Source organism: Seriola lalandi, unplaced genomic scaffold, assembly GCF_002814215.2.
Source record: "Seriola lalandi dorsalis isolate HSWRI2012SDOR001 ecotype SW California unplaced genomic scaffold, Sedor1 jcf7180002054543, whole genome shotgun sequence".
NCBI lineage: Eukaryota > Metazoa > Chordata > Actinopteri > Carangiformes > Carangidae > Seriola > Seriola lalandi.
In genome coordinates this window covers 275,667-301,522 of record NW_019525096.1, presented here as the reverse complement: position 1 = coordinate 301,522, position 25,856 = coordinate 275,667, and the positions used below count along the sequence as shown (strand labels likewise).

At 39.8% G+C, this 25,856-nt stretch overlaps 1 protein-coding gene across 1 annotated transcript; it reads left to right on the top strand.

The window, feature by feature from the left end:
• The first annotated feature begins 2,993 nt into the window (after window positions 1–2,993).
• Window positions 2,994–25,595, top strand: prkcq (protein kinase C, theta). The gene is made up of 18 exons (XM_023414832.2): window positions 2,994–3,054; window positions 8,418–8,853; window positions 13,757–13,956; window positions 15,505–15,565; window positions 17,643–17,823; window positions 17,919–17,950; window positions 18,040–18,125; window positions 18,582–18,711; window positions 20,088–20,197; window positions 20,574–20,703; window positions 20,802–20,971; window positions 21,743–21,916; window positions 22,007–22,098; window positions 22,450–22,512; window positions 22,613–22,751; window positions 22,932–23,120; window positions 23,279–23,407; window positions 24,495–25,595. Exons 2-18 carry the CDS (start codon window positions 8,736–8,738, stop codon window positions 24,648–24,650), a joined length of 2,160 nt encoding a protein of 719 aa, XP_023270600.1. The 5' UTR covers window positions 2,994–3,054; window positions 8,418–8,735; the 3' UTR covers window positions 24,651–25,595.
• The last annotated feature ends 261 nt before the right edge of the window (window positions 25,596–25,856 follow it).

Sequence of the window (25,856 nt, the reverse complement as noted above, 5' to 3'; positions counted from 1 at the left end):
ACAGTATGTTATAGGAAAGTAAAGTTCAGTAGATAATAGTAAAGACAGGACAGCCCAGTGCAGTAAGAGCATTTGCTCCCATTTGCCTTGTGACCTTTATTACGTTACATAAGTTACATATGTCTGTGAGCTGTTGAAAATCTGAACAGTTTTTAGAGGCCTAAAGAGTAAAACCTTTCAGTGCTAAGCAAGAATTATGTCATATTCTCTCTCTCTCTATTTATATATATATATTTATATGTTATTTTTCTTATTTTCTATCTTACTAATCACCTCCCTCAGAAAAAAAAAAAGATTAACAAAAGCGCAGAATAGAAAAACGTCATAAAGAATAAATAAAATTTTGTAGCAGAAATTTCTTTCTTTCCTATGTTGTTAATCAGCTCGCAGATTTATCTCGTGACGCCTTTGGAGGAAGTGACCCAGCAGTAGGATACAGGATAGACCAGTTAGAAACAGTAGGACGGTAGAATCCAGCACGGGACGGTCAAGAACAGTAGATTACAGTAAAATATAGTAAAATACATGACAATAAGGGACAGAGGAAAGTAGTAAAAGACAGTTTAACATAATAAATCAGCATCAGCATGTGCACAGTAAATTCCATGTTGCACACTCTAATAGGGCTAACGTGGCCATCAGGGGCTTTCCTCTGTGTTTCTGCCTAATCCATATTGAGAGCATCATAATTCTTCTCTGTGTGAGCTCTAATTAGTAGTGTGGCTGTTTTCTTTTCTGTCTGTGTGTGTATGTGTGTGTGTGTGTGTGTGTGTGTGTGAACAGTTATGAAGAAGGAAGCGTGACCTCATCAACACAATGAAAATATATATATATATATATACACACACACACACACACACACAGAGAGAGAGAGGCCTGCTCTGAGTTTAAACATTACAATCAATGTGGTTTAAAAAGAGGATTGTGGCTGTGCGCGGTTGGCATCTGCTGCTGCTGCTGCTGCTGTTATCTGCACTTAGAGTATCTGATCTCCTGGTTTGTGATTGGCTGGAGAGGCGGGCTGCTCTTTCTGCCTCTGAACAGGACGAATGTGGACGGATCGATGGATAAATGGATAGATGGAGGGATATACGGATGGATGGATTGTGGAGAAAACCATGCTTAAGATAATAGTCGCAGATTGGTCATATAGTATTAGTCAAATTATCACTTTTTCTCAGGTATGACTAACTTGTCCTTGTTGCTTTTTGTCCCCTGCATGCTGCAAACCCAGAGACCATTACATGAACACTGGCACCTCCTGGTGGAGTAAATACAAACCGCTCTGCCACTGCATTTTATTAAATCAAATTCTCCTCTTATATCGCCTTGTGTTTGTTTTCTTAATTCCCCTCCATGTTTTCTGTAAAGAGCTTTCAGTTGCCTTGTTGCTTAAATACAAATGAACTTCCCTTGCCAGTTGAATAATCTCATAATCTTTCTTTCCACTGCAGAAAATCACATTAACAAACCATCTTATTCTAAAATCGTATTTTGTAAAAAATAATAGAAATATTAAGAGCGTGGCTGAAATGATTTCACCTGGTTTTAATTCCAATCAAGTTGTTTTCAAGCATTGTTTTTGAAACCAGTGTCAGTTTCCTCACACTCGTGCAGCAATTTTCCTTTTTTTTTTGTCTTATATGAAGACACTAAAACTAACTTACGGAAAATTTCTCAGTGAAATTTGATGTTTTCCATTGTTTTATGTAAAATAAGGGTTGAAAAGTAAACAGATTTTACAGTATTGTTTGTTAGCATGCAACATAATCGAAAACAATAGAAAGCAAATACAAAAATCTGAAGAGAAGAAAAAAGAAACCTTGATAGTAAAGATAATTTGCATGATTACAGCATAATGCAATGCAATAAACAGTAATAAATAACTTTTTGAGCTTGACTGTGATGTTTATCAGGTTACTGTCTGTTGTTTGTGTTTTAGTGTCGACTCCTTGAATGTTCACTTTCTTGTATTTATGGGGGAAATTTGTTTCCGGAGAGTTCCCCTCAAAATTGATTTCAGGAGTAAGATCATGTGTCATACATGATTCAGCCAGGAAACAATAACTCTGTCGACTTTCCACTTATCATCAGGTTCATCCTGTGAATGTCAAACTGCAGATACCAAAACTGTCATATGACTGGAAGCAGAACAGATCAATTTTAAGAACCTTTAGATACGATTGAGCTTTTTTTATTTGTAGCTGTTTTACCCTTTATCAGAATAGCAGCATGTGCTCAAATGTCACTGTCATGTGTTATAATAATAATAATAATAATAATAATAATAATAATAATAAAATAAGTTGCAATTGGTATTTATTGGTATTTAATTGATAATTACAATTAATACTTATTCATAGTCATATCATTAATTTTACTTTACAGTTTTTTTTGTTTTTCATCTTTTTACTTCATATTTTACAAAACAATTTAACTCGTATAATATCAATAGAATGTTTTGATGAATAATTTACTTTCTATGATAAATTATGACATATAAAAACTGTATTACAAAATCTCCCTACGTTTTTTTTTCTCTCTTTTCTACGTGGAAAAACAAAACAAAACAAAACAAAAAAAAACAGACAAACCAACTCAAAACGTTATTGTACTGAAACTGGTGGTGGTTTCAGTTTGAGGCGTTTGCTATATCTAAGATCAGTAAATGTGTTCTTCTTCTTTGTTTCAAAAAGAAGTTTCAGTTTGCATGTGGGTGGGTAGACCTATGCCGCGTTCATGGACCCTTCAAACTTTCCTACAACTGAATTTAAAACGTTAAAAAACTCTGATACTAAATACCAATTTTGTCGCCATTTATATTTTTTGTCTTTAATCAAACGGTAGCACGTGAGGAAAAGCTCACTCTTTATTTTTCACTCATCAGTAAATTGCTTAGTTTGATGAAATTGCAATACTCCGACAGTCTTTGAATGCCTCATAATATTTCGGTTTTAACTACTGTGCCGCCTCCGCTCCGTCAAAGACGTTCAGATGGAGAACAGCGCCAGTCCGCGAGCACTTGACTTCACTGGACTCCGCCGCTTCTCACAGGTGAGTTCAAGTTTCTTTATTTCTGCACTTTACGGAGTTTTAGTTGTGAACATTTCTGCCTTTTTACCTCTTCAACGACATGCGGAGTCTGAGGCTGTGACACATTTACAGCAGCCTACATGTAAAACATCTCACGTGTTCAAAGTCACATATGCTGAAATGAAGTGAGCTAAAACGTCCGCATGTGTCGTTTTCATCCAGGCTTTTACATTTTAGGCTAAAAGTGGCAGCTAGTGCTTTATTTTATCTTCTGTTTTGTGACTTGTTAACTTGTTATAAGAATTTGCACTTAAATATATGGAGCATTTTTCAGCTAAATGTACTGAAAGTATCATTATGCAGCAGAATGAGCTCTGTCAATGTTATATTATCATGTACGTTATTTGGTTATTAGTCATAATGCAGTAATTTGGACTACTTTATTTATATTTATATAGTTAAACCTTTAATAAGGCATATTATACAAATAGATCATATGTTCTGTGTGTAATCTGCAAAGTAAACAGTAACTGTTTCCTTCTAAAATACAGTGAAGCAGAAGTGTAAAGGGTCATAAATTGGAAAAACCTGTAGAATTCACCAGATTTTCCAAATATATACAACTGGAGTATAATATAAAATAATGCAACATAGTACGTTAGCAGTATTTGAAAGAGAAAAGTAACTACTTAACTACTTTATGTACATTTTGGTTGTTTAATTTATGTTAAATTAGTCAGATGTTTTATGCGTAGAAAAGTAACTTGTAGTTATAGATGTAATATAAATGTAGTGGAGTAAAAAGTACAATATTAATAGACAAACAATAATAAAAGTATTAAATAAAGTATAAAATGAATGTAGTACAGTAGTACAGTACTTGCAAATAAACTTAACATGTACTATAAGCAGCAATTTAATGTTATTGCTGGTCACAACTTTATATGTATTTTTGGTTTAATCTATAATAAATTATTATAAACTGATTATATGTTTTGTGTGTGAAATCCTGCATCTAAAAAGTAGTAACTGTAGGTGTAAGATGATATTGTGGAGAAAAATGTGCAATATTACTTTGGCACCATGTCAAAGTAAAACACTTGTAAACACTAAATGAAACATTCACTTAACAGGAAACAATAGGAAACACATTTGCATCTTTTGAGGGAAAAAGACTTTCAGTTCAACATGGGCAGAATTTCAGTTCTCGTTAATTAACCTCCTTCAGCTGCAGCGATCACTAATAGTTTGTAGTAGTAGATGATTCATTGATGTGAAGTTGTCGCACTGATTTCTGTCTCTGAATGAGTGACCACTTCAGGGACACTCTGAGAGTCTGGGCTCTTGTACAAAGCAGCAGCTACAGTCAAAAGCTTCTGTCACAGACATGGACATCCTGTCAATAACAACAAAGACCAACCCCCCGTCTTCCTCCTCCTTCCTCTTCCTACTTCAAACACACCCACACACAACACACACACACACACACACACACACACACACACACACTACTTTGATGGTGTTGGGTGCAGAGCGTCAGGTGGGAGGTTCGTTTGACCTTGCCCTCTGTCATGAAAGGTTTCTGAAAGGTCTCTGGCGTTGGCACCCTGGCACCTGACCTTCCCTGTGCCCCCTGTGTGTGTCCGAGGACGGGGGCGCGGGGGCGGGTGGCATTTTCCGTATCGATGGGTGGCCGCAGTAAAGTCAGACGGCCCCCTGACGCCTTGAGAGGAGCGGGACACACGATTGGCTGAGCTGATAAAGATAAAACATCAGTCACAAGAGCAGAGCACAGCGATGTGACGGCTCACTGGTTCCAGTGGTAAATACTGAAATGAAAAGCCTCTGTTTACTTTTTTTGAACCAAAATAAGCCGTAAAACAAAGATTCTACAGTGTAAAGGTCAGCAGCTGGTTTCAACAATGACCCCTGTGTCGGTCCGGCCTAAATCCACTTACATCTACTGTATGGTAACTTTATGGGGAAGAAAGAGGGCATAGATGGATTAACCCCATTAGGACGTCACCACCACTCGTCATACTTTACATCACATCAGCTCAAAAGCTGCACAGTGTTTGGTTTAGTCAACTATTTCACTTCCTGCTGAACGTCACGAACAGTAATCAACATTAATGGCCTCAAAGCTAACCAAGGTAACCAGACTTTAGACAGGAAACAACAACAACAAAAAAAGAAGTATATTAACTCACAAAGAAAACAGCGGTAACCGTGGCAACAGCATGCCTTCCTCACAGCTTGAAGAGTGAAGACAGATAACATCATATTTATAGTACTGCTCTGTGGAGATAATCCATTGAACAAAAACTATCCATGCAAAACACCGTATAAAGGCTTTATATACACGTCGCTTTATTGCAAGATGACTGATCGATACGAGCTCCGTGACAGATCTTCAAATGAACGGCCTTCACCGACACGTGTCAACAGAAAACTGTGCAAGTCTGAAATAGGTTTCATGGCCAATAAAACCTGGTCTAGTCCATGTGGTGTTCAAGTATAAAAAACAATCTGAAATTAAATAAATATATACTTTAATGTTTCAAGGCAATGTTATTTTGTAATTGGATAAACCCTGCTGCTCAGTAAATTAATTCTACACACAAAACAAAAACTGAATCAGAGTCACAATCACTATAACAGGATGTGATTGGAGGTCAAAGTTAACTTCAGTGTCTCACATCGTAGTTTTCTCTTATGTAGGTAAACACAAGTTAAGGCTTTATATACAATGTCAAAGCACAGTCAGCATGTTTCTATATAATCCAAGTTATTAATGTTTTATGATGCTGATAAAAGTGTGTTTACACTGTAAACACAGGAGTAAAATAGGTTTGTATTTAAGTATGGCTGAGGGACAAACACATAAAATGCTGCTTTCCAATAAATAGACAACCTCTTCAACTTCTATCATTATTTTAAAGTGTCAGAAATAATTGTTCCCTGCCCACCTTTTCAAAATTTATTGCAGTTGTGTTTTATATTCTGTGGTGTTTTTCAGTCTGTTGTTTGCCCCACCTGTGAAGCTTGAAGACGAAAAAATTAAACAGGAAGTGTGGTTACATCGTCGTAACTTTAGGCACCGGAAGTTTTACTCCTGCATAAGTGCAGCGTTATATGAGAGGTTTGAAGTGTGCAGGAGGCTGCAGCTCTGCACACTTCAAATGTTTGAATCTGTGTAGGTCGGAGGTGTGTGTGTGTGTGTGTGTGTGTGTGGGCGTGAGTATTTCAAGATCAATATCAGTCTGTCTTTAGGTGGACAAGTCTATGCTTGTGAAGACTGATGATGATATTTATCAGAAAACTCAGCTCCAAGTTAAGAGCAGCATTTAAACGAAGCAGGTTCTGTTAGTTTGCAGTTTAAATAATCCGAGTCATGAGTTGATGTGTGATTGTCTTCACGTAATTTTAAGGTTTATTTAAACGGGGCTGCAGCTTTGTCCCACTGTTATCAGTATGTAGGACGTTACCTCGGAAACAAGACTTGAATTAACTGTGTCTTTCTAAACCTGCCTGACTTCTGAAAGTAGAGCAGATACTCACAAGTGGAAAAAGTGACAAATAAAATGTTACCAGGTCAGACAACAAACAAAAGTAAAAGTAAGAAAAAGTTAGGAATAGCACGTCCTGTCTCCATCTGAGGGTGCACATGATGCAATATTTCTTTGAACCACAGCTGAAACAATCATTTTGCAAACTTTTATTAATCATCAATTAGTCATTCAAGTCATTTTTTAAAACAAAAATTCCAATAATTAAGTGGTTACAGTAATATCTGCAGGTTTTCTTTGTCTTCTGTGACACTGAACTGAAAGCTTTGTGTTTTTGGACGATCGGTCGGACGAAAAGGGCGATTTTAAAGATGCAGATTTGGGCTTTGGGAAATCACGACGAGCTTGTTTTCTAAAATTCTACAAATCAAATGATTAATCAGGCGCGATGCTTTTATTCTACCTGCCAAAAAGTTTGCTGTTGATATCTACACATAGTCTAAACCAGTGGTTCGTAACCTTTCCCAACTCATAGGCCACTTGAAAATCTCACATCCGACCCTGTAATAACATAATATATAATATATAATATATAAATAATATATATTCTCAGAAACAATTTTTATTTGTATTTATTATATTATATTCAGGACTGAACAGAAAACAGGGGACACTCCAGTCTCCATAGTGATAGATCGAGTTTTTACATTTGTTTTGTAATGTTTTTAAAGATCATTTCAATTTAAAACATTTGAAAACATTATTCATAATTTTATTTAATTTTTTTATATAATTAAATTTTTTCACCAGCAGAATTATACTATTTAGCAAAACACACACACACACACACACACACACACACAGGTTGGGAACCACTGGTGTAAACATTAGATAATTAGTATTTGCGGCTGCAGTGAGAGTGAATCAAAACTGAAAAGTAGTGGCCTGTCAAACCAGAACGAGACGCTGAGGGGATCCGTCCTCATCTCTACGCGACCACATCAAAAATATTGATCGGAGCAGCTTTAAACTACCTAAAAACCAAAACTGCCTGTAGACATAAACATTTAAACACTCCATATTAGGATGTTGAATGATGCCACAGTATATTGGCTTCATATAAACATTTCATCTGCTTCCTTATAAGTTTCTGTGTCTGTCTAATCACATGACACTACTGACTCAGGGTCAGTGGGAGTTCCAGTAAAAGAAGGTGACTCGGTGCCAGCATCCGTTTTTGACGATGACAAGTATTGCAGACTCGCATATTCTTGATCTTCGTTTAGTATTTCAACTCTATTAATAGTCACCCCTGAGCCTGGTCGCCACCACTGGGACACACACACACACACACACACACACACACACACACACACAGCTCTCCAGCAGGCCTCAAATATCACATCGACCGTCCCCGAGTCTCTTGCCATCAAACCTGCTGCAGTGTGTTGCTGTAGTTCGTCTCACGCTTGATTCCACAAAAGAAGAATATTTCTTTAGCTGATTTTATTTTTAACAAGCTGCTTTTACGAGGCTCAGCCAAGTGTGACAGCTGGTGTTTACAAGTCCTGAAGAGTACGGGTGGTGCTTTTATTTTAGTTGCACTGAGGTTGAGGAGGCAGCTTTGTTAACTCGCTTCAAGTTGGGAACAACAGCAAACATCTTCCACCCACACACACACACACACACACACACACACACACAGTGAACTTTGTCCACACCGGGAGATGTTTTCTTGCCGATTTAGTTTAACACTCGTCTCTGAGAGCCAGCTGGAGCAGACTAAAGTTTTAAGTTTGGTGGGGGAAACTCAGCTCATGTGGTTACCATGTCATGGCTGCTGAAAATCTCTCTCTTTCTCTCTTCCTCTCACAGGTTGTGTAAGAAGCGTCAAGGGCGGAAAACAGCGAGCCTCCTCCTCTGCGTCCTCCCCCCCCACCCCCCCCGCCTGCCTGCCAGCCCCATCTTTCCTCTGGAGGAAAAGAGGCAGTCGGCAAGTGCTGCAGTGGAGGAAAGGTGACTGACGGCGACCCAGAAGCTGCTTCCGAAATAAATCTGAGAAAAGAAAAATCTCGAGCTGCTTCGTAAAGACGGCGTCAACATCACAGTTTCCTGGAGGTTTTTTTTTTTTTTTTGGGGGGGGGGTTGGTTTTTTTGGTGGATATCTGAGTTGGGGTCAGAGAGTCCGCAGCCATGTCGCCTTTCCTGCGGATCGGCTTCTCCAAATTCGAGATGGATCCCGGTCTGGCTTACCAGGAAGAGGTGCTGAACCCATACTGCGCCGTCCACATGAAGGAGGCCATCGACACAGGTTAGTGACGTGTCCGGGTTTATCAACAACACTGAGGTTATATCGCTGATTATAGTGATTAGATTGCACCGAATGATTATTTTCATTATCAGTTAATCATTAAGTTTATGAAATAGTCCCAGAGCCCAGGGCGACATCTTGAAATGTCCCAAACCCAAAGATTCAGTTTGTATATTGATATAAAAACAGAGAAATGCTGTGAATTCTCACTTTTATCTTCAGAGTTTATTCTGAAACAATTAATCGATGATCAGAATTATTGGCTGGCTGATCGGTTCGCAGAGTAACTTTTTGATCAGTGCAGGTGATGTCACCAGGGTTAGACCAATATCTCTGCCCTCGTTGGCCTTTTATTGACATCCAGTTGTGGTCTCGTCAGCGTCGTCTGACTCTAATGTGCTGATTATTGATTAGATACGTGTTGACTGTGGCGCTGACAGTAGCACACCGGCTGCCTGTAGCAAAACATTCACCTATAATGAAACGAGCCAATGAGGCATCTCTGCACAAGTATGTGTGTAAATATATTCAGTTGTGGTGACGGTGTCATCCGGGGTTTGGATGCGTCATGGTTTAAAAACTAACTGACAGATTGTGTCTGCTCCAATCAGTTTCAACAAAAAATTAATTGGCAGCTACTTAAATAATCAATTTTTGACACATTTCCTAATTTTAACATTTTTTTCTTCACCTCACATGGTAGTTAAATTAGTATTTTTATGTTTCGGACTGATGGTCGGTCAAAACAAGCTATTTGAAGTTGTTACCTTGGCAACTGTGAAACTGTGATTAGCATTTTTTTTTGCTATTTTCTGACATTTTCTAGTCAAAACAATTATCAGTTATTCAGGAAAATAACAGATGCAGCTTTAACTTTAACCGTGTTTCAGTGTCTTTAGAGTTTAATTTCTATAAATTATAATGTCTTTACAATTCATTTTAACACATTTATTACATTTGAACGGATTGACAACACAAAATATTCACTCTACATTAATTGGAGTTGAAGCTTTTGCATTTGCTCCTGTCAGCGGCATGTTCACTGGATCTTTCTCAGAAAAATGGAAAGAAAAAAAAAAAAGTTGCTCTGCCACCCAGGAAGTGATGCGTTTAGGATCAGCAAAGCAGCAACAGTGGGTGTCATGAATAAATATAGAAATGGTGAAGTAGTATGTTTATTTTTAGCCTCTGTTTGACCTTAGGTTACAGTGTGTGAAACTGTCACACAACTAAATCACACAGGAGTCACACGGATCAGCTTCAGATATTCTCTTAGAGAGTCGGTGATTGTGACTTTCACCTAAAAAAAGAACAAGAAAGAAAGAACTTAAAAACAGCTTGTAAGACGACTGAGACACTAAATATCTACTGTGTGTAATACTGTGAGGGAGTCTGAGGTGTAGGATGGCCGGCTCCACACATCTGGACTGATGTGTGCACCATAATTCAACAACAGATAAAAGGCAGCACTGTAAATGCGATTGGGTCCAAACACTACGCCTCCGTATCCTCCATGTTTTTAACACACACACAAAAAAAAAAAAAAGGTCTTCATTGTGGTTGTTGATTCTCTTCCAATGTCACAACTTCCCAGCGCGATAACGGACTCACAGCAGATATCTCCGTTCTGCATCTGGCTATCTTTAACCACTGGTTCAGGATAGAGCCAGAAAAAACAATGAATGTGTCACTGAGAGGAAAGAGGAGCGTTCTGATGTTTCTTTTCCTCCTTCTGTGTAAAAAAAAAAAAAACACAAAACAAAACCACAAGGCCGGTGCTGCGAGGCAGCAGAGGAAAGACTGTGTGAATGTGTGTGTTTCATTTACACTGGAGGGACAATGTCGTTTAGTTTCATTTTATTTTACCTCAGATAAACGTCATGAAGACTGTCAATGTCTTAAAATATGAAGAACATTTAAAAGAAACAATAAGCAGCAGTGGATTTTTACCTCCGATCTTCCCATCAGGACATTACTGTGCATCACAGGAGCTTTTCACTGGCACCATGCTGAGTTTGTGAAATTAGTAGCTGATGATGAGAAACTTCCAGGATGGATTAAAAAAAACAAAACAAATTCAACTAAAAAGCATTAAGACAGCTCCCATCAGGCATTTTGGCTCGCTGCAGCTGATTTCATCTTCAAATAAAAGTGATGGAAAGCGGCGATAAACAGCTTTCCTCTGAAGTGTTCAGGCTCTTTTTTTGACTCTGCCAAACACGAGTCGTACACAGAACTGAATCGTTAAAAAGACTAAAACAGTGAAAGAATCAAGTTCTTCAGTTAAAGCCAAAAGTCGACGTCTCACTGCTCCTGTCTATTGCAGTACAATGAGGTTTACTAGAGTGGTTATTGGCTGGTGTATTTCATATCTTTGTTACTGTCCATAAATCACGTGTTAGGAACAAAACCAACAGATCAAACCACAGCTCACAAATATATAGTTTCAATCTTATAAACAGGAAACAAATCAAGCTATTTGAAGTCTTTATACCTTGGGAAACCGTGCTAAGACACAGCTAAGATTAGCATTTTTTGCTAATAACGGCATTAATTGCTAAAACAGCTGTAGTTTGTAGAAACCGTTGCTCAAACAAGAGGAAAGAGTGTTAACTTGTCGGGGGCTATTTTCAGCGGCGGATTAGCTCACTGGCTCCTACCAACATTACATCTTTAAAAACAGCTCACAAACATATAGTTTCAATCTTATAAACAGGAAACAAATCAAGCTATTTGAAGTCTTTATACCTTGGGAAACTGTGCTAAGACACAGCTAAGATTAGCATTATTGGCTAATCACAGCTTTCACTTCTTAAACAGCTTTAATTTGTAGCAAATGTTACTCAAACAAGAGGGAAGAGTGTTAACTTGTTGGAGACTATTTTCAGCGGTGGATTAATACACATCAATACACAAAGGTACATCTTTGAAACTATATGTTTTTGGGTTGTTTTTAATTTTATAAACAGGGAACAAAACAAGCTATTTGAAGCTGTTATACATTGGGAAACTGTGATTAGCATTTTTTTTTTTTTTTTTAATCGAACCAAAGTTAAGACGATTAGGAAAGAAAAGCTAATCACAGAATTAATCAGCTGCAGCTCGTAGCAAACGTTACTCAATCAAGAGGAAAGAGTGTTAACTTGTTGGGGACTATTTTCAGCGGTGGATTAATACACATTTGGTGCTCCACTGAGTATTTCTGGCATCAGGACGGTGTGTGTGGGATGAAGGAACATGTCAGCCACTGACAAGAGAAAAAAGACAACAGTGATTAAGCAGCAGTTACAGTTACAGTAACAACATTTTACACAAGAGCTTTGCCTCTGCTCAAACCTCTTTTTAGCACTGTTTCCTTTTTTTTTGTTGTTGTGGTAATATGAGCTATATCCCCCTGGGTTAGTGGAAAATCCTCTTCCAGCAGCTCGTCTCTGTGGTCAAACAGTGAACCATTCTTTGTCAACTTCCACCTTCAGTGAACTATTTAAATGTGGCAGAGCAGCTGAGTCAAGGCCGCGGAGCGCAGGTTTAAAACATACCAGACAGTTTTTTAGATGAAAGCAAATTACAATGACTTTGAATTTAAACTCTCAAACGAAACCTTATTTAATGTCTCCACTAATGTAAACTCACTTGATGCCGCAGAGACACGAGAACACACTCACGTCCGAACGCCACCATAGTGCTTTTTCAAAGAATAACACAGGAACTGACTGAGTGACACCAAACCATGTCACCTCTCACTCTGCATAACTTCGCCAGGAAACTTTCTTTAAAAAAAACAAAAAACACGCACACACACGCACACACAAAGTCAGACATATTTTCCTCTCTGGTTGCTGTAAGCAGCACAGATGGCAGCTGGCAGGGACGGTGGACAGACCAGCGATGAGCCGTTGATGGAGAAGGCCGCAGATCACTTTGAGAGTAAAAAGCTTAGCGGGCTTTATTGTTGAGGCAGCAGGATGGCATGTGTTGGTTATGTAAGTGGATATATGGGATGTTATTGCAGAGGGAAAAAAAAAAATCAGCAGATGTCAATTACGAAGGCCAGGATGGTGTTTTTTTATTTCCCCGGCCGTGTGATAGAGACTGAAAATCTCAACTCTATAAGATGATAATCGTAAAGATCTGCGCATATGTTGAACTTCTAATCTAAATGTACGACACATTTGAACTAAAAGCAAGTCAAGGATTTAGCTTTAAATCACAGTTTGAGGCTCTTAAAGAACATCTTTTCCACTGAGAGCGATATCCTGCACATTCATCCCATTTACCCGGATTAATTCCTGGTATCGGTTTCCGACACTGGCAGGAAATCATCCGGATGTTATTTATCCAAATCCGTGGGTTAAATGCTTGAAGGATATGGATTGCGATATTCTATACTTCTGTTATTGTCAACAAATGCCATAACAAGGCCCAAAGCTAACAGCGTATTATTATCTTAATACTTTTCCTGTCCCATTGGCTCATACTGATGAATCTTTAAAACAGGTCACAAATAATAATAATAATAATCTCATCAAAAGGCTCATTCATTTCCCAAAACAGCTGAAACAGTAGTTTATAACAACTGCTGAAACAAGAGGAAATAGTGTCATTTGTCGGGGGCTATTTTCACTGGCAGATTACATCGCGTTTATGTTTTTATGGTTTGGACAATAATGGAGCTCTAAGCACAGAGGAATAAGAGCTACCAGTCCACCGTTTGTTCCCTGCCAGGAACAGTGAGAAATTACATTTGCTGACTCACAGGATTTCTAGGTATTGAAGTAAAAGTCAAAGTGAAAATTTCTGTGCAGCTTTAGTTTCATCTTATTCTCCTGTCTGTTGCTGAGACAAACCAAAGTGAAGAACAGTCCTGTAAATAAAGAGGTGTCTTTTTCTTGTTGCTGTACAGAGAAGGGCCAAGTGTACAAGCAGAAGAAGCCCACCATGTACCCGCCGTGGAGCACCACGTTTGACGCCCACATCCATCGCGGTCGCATCATGCACGTGATGGTGAAGGACCGGACGGCGGAGCTGAAGTCTGAGGCCACGGTGGCTCTGGACTCGCTGGCGGCACGCTGCAAGAAGGAGAACGGCAAGCTGGAGATCTGGGTTAGTGCGGCGTCCGCAGACCGGGCTGTTTGACTGTTCTGGCTGAGTCCAGATGGGCAGACACATTTTTGGGTCAAATGACCAAATGTTTAAAAAGAGGTAAATTCCCCTTAAAGACATAAAAAAAAAACTACTGTGTCCATTAAAAGCTGAGGCCGAGACATTATGTTCTCAGGTTCGTTCTCGTGAGGGCCATAAATCAGTAATCCCATTACTTAACCTCAAGGATGAACTGATTCAGAATTGGTGGTCAAAGGTCAAAGGTCACTGTGACCCTTCTAAGTCTTCAGTAAATAATGAGTCTGGACAGGCACTGATGTAAACTGCAGCTTGACTGGTTGGTGGAGGGGGACGACAATGAGGTACAAGCATCATCGCCTGCGCTGCACCTCCCACAAAACTGCTTTTCTAAAGCCCTTTGAAGTGTCGCAGCAGGTAAAAAAACAGGTGTAATTAATAACACTGATGATGCCTGACGTGTGTCTTAGTAAGATATATGAGTCAGTAAGTCTTCATCCTCAAACTGCAACACCTTACTGGCAGGCAGCCAGTTCAATTTCTAGCTACACCCGTGCTTCCACTCTGAGACTTAAAAAATCTACTGAGAAGAAAATTACTGTTATTATTATTTATAACTTATATATGACCTGTACTGTGTGCGTACTTGTGATCTTGGGATCATCAGCCCCCTCTTTACACCACACCCTCGTTTACACCGTAACAATTATGGGATAATGAAATGACGCTTGTTATGAGATGACAAGATAATTATTACATGGTAAGAACATAATTAATGAGCGATTAAAAGGAATTCACGATTTATGTCATGATCACTGATCTAAAAACGAATCACACTTATGGAGCTGTTTGGAGCCCCAGTCGGACTGTCGTCACTTTCCGATACCGAGTCACTGTAGCGTCCGGCCTGCTCTGAAAAGGTACCGCTGCTCAGAGGTCGTATTATAACCTCGTCTTGTAAATGCAACATTGGCTGGAGCACTTTCCAAGATTCGTTACTAAACAGCTGTTGATGCTAACATTAGCTAAGTAGCACTAGCAAAACTTACAAATAGCGCTTGTAAATTAAGATGAAAACTGTCCATGTATCTTATCCCTCTATTTTTTTTTTATCCCAGAATGCACCAGACTGTCCCCAGTTTCTCTTTTTACTTTTAATTAACCAGAAATGAAAAACACAACACTTGTTGTTTACCAGAGATTTTTTTTTTTCCCCCTGGAAAGAACTTAGTGACAACAGACGCCAAATGTCTTTTCTACCAAAACTAACAAAGAAGCAAAAATAAATGGATGAATAAAGTCAAACACATTCTGGTGCTGAGTTTCCTCCCTAGTCTGGGACAGTCTGTCTGTCTCAGGCCAAACAGCATGACGTGCTCTGTTTCTCCAGCATCAGTTGATGCATCATCATTCTGAATCAACACACTTCCCTTTTTTATTTTCAGCGTTTTTCTCACTACAAATTTTTCTCATGAAGTTGTGTTTCTAAGACATTTCGTCAGTTTTTCTTCGTCGTTCTCTCTGTTTCAGCTGGAGCTGAAGCCACAGGGTCGCCTGCTGATGGAGGCCAGATATTTCCTGGAGAAAAGTGGTGAGTGGGTCGAACCCTCCAGCGCTAATATAATGTAAGACGCAGGGCTTAGCTGAAACTACGAGCAAATGAAATCACTGAGGCAGAAAGTGAAAATAAGAGATAGTTTTCTTTATGATCTGAACTTACAAGGTTGGAAAGTCTTAATAAAAGAATTAGAAAAAAGGAAATGTTTCTTCCATCTTCCTAGAAATGACGCATCTACAACCAAGTTAGTTTTTAAAAAAAAAAAAACTTAGTAAATTGTTGCTGCTTCCAAAAACAAGAAAATGCATCATTTCCTGAGCAGCATACAACATTTTTGAGAAAAGTCATGCAATTACAGATTTTATGGAATTTTATGTGGAATCGCTGTCAAGAAAAAACATTTATAGCCCCCACTTTTCCACATTTTATTCTTTTAAACACTTTAATTTGACAGTTTTGAGATATTTGAGTGAATATTTTCAATTTCACAGGTTGAAATACTGAATAAATATAGTTAATGATCATAAAAGTGAGAAATCAAAAGCCTGTACCACACCCTTTGTGTGTTTTCATGCACCCAAATCAATTTTTTCCCAAACGAAAAATAAAACTTCTGACCCTCTGCCCTCTGCCGGTTCTCAGCACTGCCCGTTCGCTTTGTGTTGGATCCCTTTCACCGGGTGCTTTCCTGACATTAACACGACGCCAAGGCCTGAAAAGTCAGCGAGAACTAAAAGGAAGAGGCCACCTCACCCTCCTATATTTAGAGCCTGCTAATAGGAAATTACAGCTCAGAATAACAGGTGGCAGAGCGACTGGTGAACTGTGGCAGTTTGATCCGTGCAACTTCCTCCTCAACTACATAGGAACACGCATGATGTTCAACTTGTCGTCATAATGAGGCAAATTATGTAACTGTGCTCCAACGGACACACACTCCTTTCTTCTTTAATACTTAGTTTTTGTCTTTCACTCCCTGACATCAGTGTCACCGTCTGTGTTTAGCACTGAGCTCGAGGGGAAGTTGTGTGTTGGAACTATTTCTTGGCAACCAACAGTCGCGGCCCTGCAGATCGTTAATGACGATACCGAGGGAAATAAATGGCAACAAACAATAAATAAAACAATATTAGGATTCAAAATTGAATGCATACGGTGCAGTTGCAATTTAACCACTAAAACCACAGTATTACAGATACACTTAAGTGCATTAAGATACACAAAAACTTGATAACATAATGCGCACAGCATCCCAAAGTCTGTTCATAACAGCAAGGTTGCCAGGTTTGACACTCTTGTGCCTGCACTCACAGACTGTATCTGTGATATAGCTGTAAGATGCTGCGGTTGGTGTAAGAGTTTAACAAACAACATACAGTGTGTGAATGAAACAGATAACGAGGTCCTGGTTGGCATTAGCATATCTAGCTGTTTCCAGCCGCCTACAGTCTTTATGCTAAGCTACGCTAGGCATGTCCAAAGTCCTACTTCGAGCTCGATGCACAGAAAAAGAGACTGATACCGACGTTCTCATCTCACCTCTTGGAAAAATAAATGAAGTATTCTTTTAATGTCGGGGTTTCCAGATAGAGTCACGAGATTTGACAACGTTCAGACCAAAACACACCTAGAGTAATAAGAGCAGCATGTCATAATGAAGTGGTGGAAAGATGAAACTAATAATATATTTTACCAATTTGTCCAATCATTAAAGTTCATAGCTTTATTTTCTCACACTTGAAACATTGCTGCAGTGGTTTTAGTATGAAACTCTGGGTTTTGCAATTTACCGAATCATTTCAGTGTTTACATTCTCACTGTTTCATGAAATGAAATGAAAAGTTTTTGTCTGTTAAACTGTAAAGATTATAAATTCGGATTATGTGGGACTGTCTCATCCATACGAATCGGTATAAATTAACTCTTTATTAAAAATGAAACTGAGTTATACCGCTGATAAGAAACACTTCTCGGCCCAGAAAAGGTGAGAAACCCAAGTGTGAAACCTTCTTGTCAGTAAGTGATCACTCTGTCCACAGAGAGCTGAGCTCAACAACGTCTTCCGTCTTTTGCATTTTTTTTAAATAAAAGGTTGTACGATGTGTTTCAGATGCTGCAGGTCAGACCGAGGGAGACGCCGAGTCCGAACGGGAGCAAGACGGTCTGTTCGCCCTCCATCAGCGACGCGGTGCCATCAAACAGGCCAAAGTGCACGTCGTCAAATGTCATGAATTCAGCGCCACGTTCTTCCCACAGCCAACCTTCTGCTCCGTATGCAAAGAGTTTGTCTGGTACGTGACCGACTCCAGATATCAAAAAAATCACCAAATTAGTCATTTTCCTTGTCGTTGCATTAGTCATGTCACCTGTTTTCTCTCCACTGCAGGGGGCTTAACAAGCAGGGTTACCAGTGCAGACGTAAGTGTCGCTTTATTTTCCGCTGGTATATTGGGGTTTTAATGATGCTTGATGATGTGTCTGACCCTCACATATTTGCATTTTTTTAGAGTGCAATGCAGCTATCCACAAAAAATGCATAGACAAAGTCATCGCCAAATGCACCGGCTCGGCCATAAACAGCAAAGAAACGATGGTAAGTCAGACACACATTCCACATAAAGTGCTGTATGACAGCGCGCTCGTTGTTCCGAGCAGCCGTAGTTGAACTTGGTGGTTGCTGACACGGTATGTGTAAAAGATTTGTAAAACTTGTGGTTATAATGCTTACTAATCAGGCAGTCTACTCATGCAGAGATATCATTTACACCAGACGCTCCCCGTCTTGTCTCATTTGCCGCTTTCATCTTCTCGCTCTTGTTTCACTTCCTCCCGAGCCACATGCCTGCTAAGTTAACAAATCCCAAAGAGAGTGCATGCAAAGAAACCTGATGTTGTAATACACGGTAGAAACATCAGACCTGCCTCCCACTGTCTGGATACAGGAAGTGCTCCTGTTCATTTCTGTCCTAAGGTCTTGCAAGCCTGTTAGCGACTAGGCCCTCCCATCCTCAAGGTGTATGACGCTCTGTCTGCTCACTGTGTTTTGCAGATCCACAAGGAACGCTTCAAGATCGACATGCCGCACAGGTTTAAAGTCTATAACTACAAAAGCCCCACCTTCTGTGAACACTGTGGGACTCTGCTGTGGGGGCTCGCCAAGCAGGGGCTCAAATGTGAGGGTGAGAGGCGGGAGTTTTATGATTTCTGTCTTCGTGTTGAGATACTGGACTTAAAGGTCACAGCTCTCTTTGTGTTAACGCAAGAGACGTCAGCACCTCATGAAGGAAAAGCTCATAATTATTGCTTTCGGATTTTGGTTGTGTACATTACAGCGCAGCAGAGTTTACACGTAATCTGACTGACGTAGCTGCAGGTTTCTGTGTGTAATCATTTGGGGAAGAAACAGCTGGAAATATCTTGTGTAATAACAGATATCTTACATATAACATCACTATGCTGGGAAATCCAAAACAGCAACTTTTGCTACTACTCTAAACTTTTCAGATAATCCAAGACGCCATTTACACCTGGTATTAAAATGTGATCTGCATCCAGATCGGGAAAAACGCAGGGTGTAAATGCATTGTGATCAGAATGTGATCAGATCTGCATGACCACAACAATACGAGTAAAACGAAGAATTAGAAAAACAAACAAAAAGAAATTTAAAAGATAAAAAGTTATAAATAAAGTAAGTTTACATTGGCCCGGTGTGTGCTGCAGCTGGTCTGTGCAGTCAAGTCAATTCAAGGAAATTCTATTCATATAGACCAAAATCAATCAATCAAAGGGCTTAAGTCTCTGTACAGAATACAACATCTTCAGTCCAGACAGAAAGCAACAGGGGAGGAATCCCTCTTCCAAAAGATCCACAGAGGAAAAGACAGAGGATGGATTTATTTTTCCAATCCCCCCGGTTTATTCGCAAAATTCCAAAACACCAGATTTGGAAAATAGATACTTTCCAGCTCTGATAATGAAGTCCTAACATGATGCTCCCCAACAGCTGCCACATTTCTGCTCAGAAATATTCACCGAATTCTTTGCACGTGTTGGATGATCGGACAGAAACAAACCGCAGCTGCTGCAGCAGCAGGTGGGAAAATATAGCGTTCCATGTGAAATTAATCTCCGGCCAACACGCAAGTGTGCGCGAGGCGGTGTGAGTTGTGTTGTTGCTGGTACACACTCAATATGTGAAGAATACATGACACAACAACAGGAGGAAAAAATGAAGAAGCTGAGAGTAAGAGACTAAGAGAGTAATGTTCGTTATCTTGCTTTGTTGTACCTCTTGTGCTTACATCCTCTTTTTAAAACATTATTGCAACATAATATGTAACAATACGTGGAGGTATGATGAGTAAAAGTACACTATACAATATATTACTGTGGATTAATCCTTTGCCTTATTCTGAACTGGAGGATAACGCATCATTAATTTGGCTCGACTCCTCCCTCTTCACGTGAGCAAAGTTTATTAAATAGCGCCATTTCTGTAACAGGTCCAAACGGCTTTAGTGTTATTACATGGTGAACTGTGTTTTCTGTGCAGAGTGTGGCATGAACGTGCATCATAAATGTCAGAAGAAAGTAGCCAACCTCTGTGGGGTCAACCAGAAACTGATGGCTGAAGCTCTGGCCATCATCGAGAGCAAGCAGCAGGTAAGACGCAAATATATTCTGTCCTTTTAAAAATCTTTAATCTTTGTACATTTTGTGGAATTGCTTCTTTGGAAACTAATTTAATACAACCCAGGGGTCTTTTTGAGTCCAAATCAAGCATTTTTCTCTCTTTTACATTGATTTGTGTGATTGATTTACCTTTAAAACTTATTCGATTCAGGTTCTACCGTAATCTAAGCATGAAAAGTTTAATAGGGTTGTAAAAATCTTCTGTTAAATTGTTCATTTTTATGGTTGTGGATTTTAGAGTTTTAGTGTCTCAAAGTTAATAATGAAAAATAAAAAACTTTGTTAAAGGCTGAACATATTCTATGAAAGTAAATGTTGGATCACTGTTCCTACCTTTAACCTTCAGGCAAAAAGCACCAGAGAATCTGAAATCATTGGTCGAGAAGGTCCAGTAGGTATTGGCCAGCCTGGGGTGGTCCGAGCTCCGTCCGGGTTAATAATGGGTTTACCGGCCACGGCTACACCTGCAAACAAAGGTACGCAAACTGTGAAGTCTTCCTTCATGTCACACCTGTTCATTTCCTCAGTTTTTTTTAATAATAATAATAATAATCTGACATGCCTGTTGTCGCAGATGTGCAGGGTGTTTCATGGGAGGGACCGACAGACGGCAGCAGGTCGGTCACCGTGGCGTTGAGAGAGGAGGAGCCTCTGTACGCCGTCCCACGGAAGGATCATCAACCCAAGTTCACCGTCGATGACTTTGTCCTGCACAAGATGCTGGGGAAGGGCAGCTTTGGCAAGGTACTGGAGAGGATCTGATTCACAGAAGAAAAGCAAAGCACAGAACAGGACTGACATCAGACCTGAGCAACGTAATGCAAAAAGTAGCTGCAACAAAAAAAAAACATTGAGGTTAAATATTCGGCATTTCACGGTGTTAGATTTTCTGCATCGTTTGTTTTAGAGGAAAGAACAAACTGTACATATAAAACATGTCCAGATGTGTGAGATGATTAGTTGTTAGATTATTGCAGTGTTGTTTATAGGAATACGTTATAGCTAAGAAATAATAGACAACAACTTCAGGGAAACACCTTTTCCACTAGTTTCCACCCATCAAAGAATGATATTCTAGTCATTCTCATTAACGTTTCATAAAGCACATTGTAAGAGTTGTGGTTACACTTGTTTGTGCAGTGTGTTTCCACAGAAAAACCACAGACCTGCTGCTCTGACAGCAGTGGTTATTATCAGCATAAGGGGGACATTAAGTGGGTGGGCAACAGGAAGAGAGTGAGAAATAAGAAAGGCACTCAGAGCTCCGCCAGTGCAAATGTCAAACGTCATACGCCAAACTTCAGAGGAAAAAATTCTAATTCAGAGCAAATGATCTGAAACTGCCCCAAAATGAAACGGGTTCGTCACTGGCTCACGCACCTTCCTTCCACAAAGTTCAGTGCAAATCACTTCGTTACTTTTTGCTGACAAACCGCCAAACAGCAAAAAACATAACCTCTGTTGGCGGATGTCAAACTGTCGGCAGGTTTTCAGATGTTCTCGCTGTGTTTCCAGGTGTTTCTAGCTGAGCTGAAAAAGACAGGCCAGTTTTTTGCAGTCAAGGCTCTGAAAAAGGACGTGGTGCTGATGGACGACGATGTGGAGTGCACTATGGTGGAGAGGAGGGTCCTGTCTTTAGCCTGGGAGAATCCTTTCCTCACGCACCTTTACTGCACCTTCCAGACCAAGGTAACGAGGATTTGGATGTTCAGAGCTCGTCTGTAGACATTCACTCCAACCCCTCCACACCTCTGACATATCTGCGTATTCTGCGTCCAGGAGAACCTGTTCTTTGTGATGGAGTATCTGAACGGAGGGGATCTGATGTTCCACATCCAGAGCTGCCACAAGTTTGACTTGCAAAGAGCCACGTACGTATCCAGTCGAAAGCCACAACATCCAATATTAACGCAAAACGCAACGCAGTCACTGATGTCAAGGGAGTCGAGGCGTGATGCATCACTTCAGTGAACATCTTTGTCGATTGTTTTCACATTCGCTGCATCTTGTTGTTGTTTTCTTCTGTTACAAATAAAGAAAGAAAATAAGGTGATACTAGGCGATGGACTATTACATTTCTGTTTTAAATAGTGCAAATTTGTCTTTAAATACAACTTTCTTTCACTTTTCTCTCCTCTTCTGAGTCACTTGATGATGGTGGAGAAATGGTAGTGAGGGAGGAGATGAAGTAACACACTTTTTTTCTTTTCCTCTGTCTGCAGCTTCTATGCAGCTGAGATCATCTGTGGGCTCCAGTTCCTGCACTCTAAAGGAATCATTTACAGGTGGAGTCTCAAGTTTGGTATAATTCTACACAATCCAGAAAAGCAAACTGAGAACTGCTTCCTGATTTCTTCTTCCCTTCGTCCTCCTGTCCCTCTGCAGAGACCTGAAGCTGGACAATGTGCTGTTGGACTCCGAGGGCCATATAAAGATAGCGGACTTTGGCATGTGTAAGGAGAACATGCAGGAAGACTTGCGGACCTCCACCTTCTGCGGGACGCCGGACTACATTGCTCCTGAGGTGACCGTGCGCTCATTTGTTCAGTATTGTAGATTAAAGGATAAATCAACACCGCTGCACTGAGCACGTCGGTGATATCGCAGGTGTTTGGACTAGAAATATCCTTTCCCGAGTAGCTCTCTTTACATTTTCTTAGGTTGCATTGGTTTAACTTGTGTTACTTGTGTGATTGTGTATCAGATCCTGCTGGGTCAGAAGTACAACAGCTCGGTGGACTGGTGGTCGTTCGGAGTGCTGCTGTACGAGATGCTGATCGGTCAGTCTCCGTTCCACGGCCGAGACGAAGAGGAGCTGTTTCAGTCCATACGGACGGACAACCCCATCTACCCGCGCTGGCTCACCAAAGACGCCAAGGACATTTTAGTCAAGGTCAGGTGATGTGTGTGCTCTAAAGTATTGGTTGACCTTTGGGTTTTGCATCTTCAAACTGTAACTCCCTGTAAGAATAGGATAAAAAATAGTGAAAGAAAGGGTTTACTAGAGTATTTCATGTATCTAACCTTGGCTCTGGTGCATCTGTGCTGCAGCTGTTTGTCAGAGAGCCTGAGGAGAGGCTGGGAGTGAAAGGAAACATCAGGCAGCACAGTTTCTTCAGCAGCACTGACTGGATCTCCCTGGAGCAACGGCAAGTGGCGCCACCCTTCAGGCCAACCTTAGTAAGTACAGCCGGGTCTGTTCACAGGCTACAATCTAACCCAGAAACACACAGACATTACATGCGAGTCTGAATTTGTTCAAGCTTGAGTTTTGACCCACCCATTACCATGACTAAAAGGGATCTAAATTAGAAGGGCCTGATTTTCCTCTTGGCTGCAGTAGACCTGTTTGCAAATATAACAAGAAGGATTTTCTGTCTCTTCTGCATATTGTTGCCACGCCCAGTTCCACAGGAAACTCATGAAACAAACATACTGAGAAGCAGCATTGAAATACCATGGAAACCAGAGACCTTTGTTTACACAAAAATGTGTGCAACATCTGGATGAAATCATAAGTAATATATTAAAAAATAAGGATTACTGGTCTAGTTAGGGCACTTCATATTTTTCTGTTTTTATATCATTATCAAATAAATATCTTTTGATTTGGACTGTTGCCCAGATAAAACAATCAATTTGAGAATTGTACCTTTTTAGAGGGAACAGCACTATGTCGTAGGTAGGGTTAGGGTTAGGCCAAACAATCCTACTTCACTTGTCCACACCCATAGATCTCAACCATAAATGTCTAATTTCTGAACAAAAATGCTGTAGGTCGCAAAAGTTAAGTGAAATTCCTCTACCATGTTTGGTGCAAGTCAGTTCAGTACTTTTTGCGTAATCCTGGTGACAGCAGGTGACCAGCAAAAATTATAGATTCAAACAACTAGCGTTAAGAGAAAAAATATTATAATTTAGCGCAAACGATCTGGATCTGCCCCAAAATTGAATGGGTTCTTCCCTGGCCCGTGACCCAACCCCTCCAACAAGTTCAGTGTAAATCGGTTGAGTACTTTTTCTGTAATCCTGCTGACAAATAACACATTAATGAAAACATAACCTTTGAATTTCTATGATACACACAAAGATAATGGCATTTGTATAGTTTAATACCAAAATCTTTCACTAATCCTGAACGTTAGCTGAGCTTTTCAGTTAATGATGCATATGTGAAAGCAGCAAGTTGACAGTTGGTTCTTTTTATGGCGGAGGTAAACAACATCCTGTAAAAACGAAAATATATTTTCTTCTTCTACCCTCACAGTCGTCGCCCAGCGACTGCAGCAACTTCGACAAAGAGTTCATCAACGAGAAGCCTCGGCTGTCATGTGCCGACCGGACGCTCATCAACAGCGTTGACCAGACGATGTTCAGAAACTTCTCCTTCGTTAACCCGGGGATGGCTCGCATTGCGCGCTGACCACCTGACCAACAACCTACTACCTAACGAACAAAGCCGCTCAGTCACAACCAGCACTTCACTGTAACTGTTCAATCAAACTGCAGAGACTTTAGACGCTGAATGTCACAAATCTCAACTGTATCCATAAACACGATGATGACCACTAAAAGGGGGTGTGTCCTGGGTGTAAGGCACACACAAACACAACTGTGACACGATATTTCGATATTTGTTGCATGTCCTTTCTGTCTCTCTCCATTTTGAAAACTTAAAATAGAAATATCCACAAATCTTTAAAAAAAACAACAACCAGAAAACAAAACGTTTGTGCTGAGACAGAGAGGCAGAGAAGATTAAACTAAGACTCTTAACAATATACATGAAGTCCATTATGATACCTCACATATAATTAGACAATTTTGTGTAGGCTTAAATCATAACTCACCAATTCCTTTCACTTTAAAAGCATGTAATTAATTACCTATAGATTTCCCCCTTAAAAGTATCCAACCCCTAAACTTGCTTCCGTGTTTATCAGGGTATATTTATCAATAGAAAATGTGCTTGTAATTAACTTATGGTGCCTCATAATACTTTATGAAGTTCATGTCTTCAAGTAAAGCAAACTTAGTTGCGAGAGATTTAGTTACACCAATTAAATCTATTGTCCTGTTTTATTTTGTGTTTTATTCCATAGCATACTGAGTCGTTTACCTCCATTTTGGTACAGATGTTACGGCCCTTTGTTGTGTAAATAACTGTTAAGTAATCATGTTGACATACTGTACTGTTGTTGGAATCGAGCTGTTATTGTGTAGCAACGGTGAATTACAGGTTTTTTGTTAATGTATGTTTTCTGATTGTACCTCAGGTGTTTTTATTGATGCTGTTACTTGGATAGATCCCTGCATACTGTAGTTTTGTTCTGAATCATGTACAATAAAATGTGTGTTGTTTTTTTTAGACCGCTGTCTGTTTTTCTTCTGACTAGAACAACACTTTGGTTTATGCGTAGCATTAGTCATCTGATAAACTGAGTGTGGAGGGGGAGGTGCTGACAGAAAGAACTCAGTCTTTCCACTTGACATTTCTCTTACAAATATTTTTTCCGAAGTTAATGAAATTTACTAAGAAGTGGAGAAAACCTCTCAACCAGTTTTACTTAAGAAAAAAATGTTTTACAACATTCAGTCCTGTATGTGGTGTAAGTGGAGTACAGACTGT

Coding starts and splice junctions, on each gene's coding strand:
- prkcq (XM_023414832.2), top strand. CDS start 8,736: ATGTCGCCTTTCCTGCGGATCGGCTTCTCCAAATTCGAGATGGATCCC. Junction 18,126..18,581: donor TAAACAGCAAAGAAACGATG/GTAAGTCAGACA, acceptor TGTGTTTTGCAG/ATCCACAAGGAACGCTTCAA. Junction 22,099..22,449: donor TTTGACTTGCAAAGAGCCAC/GTACGTATCCAG, acceptor CTCTGTCTGCAG/CTTCTATGCAGCTGAGATCA.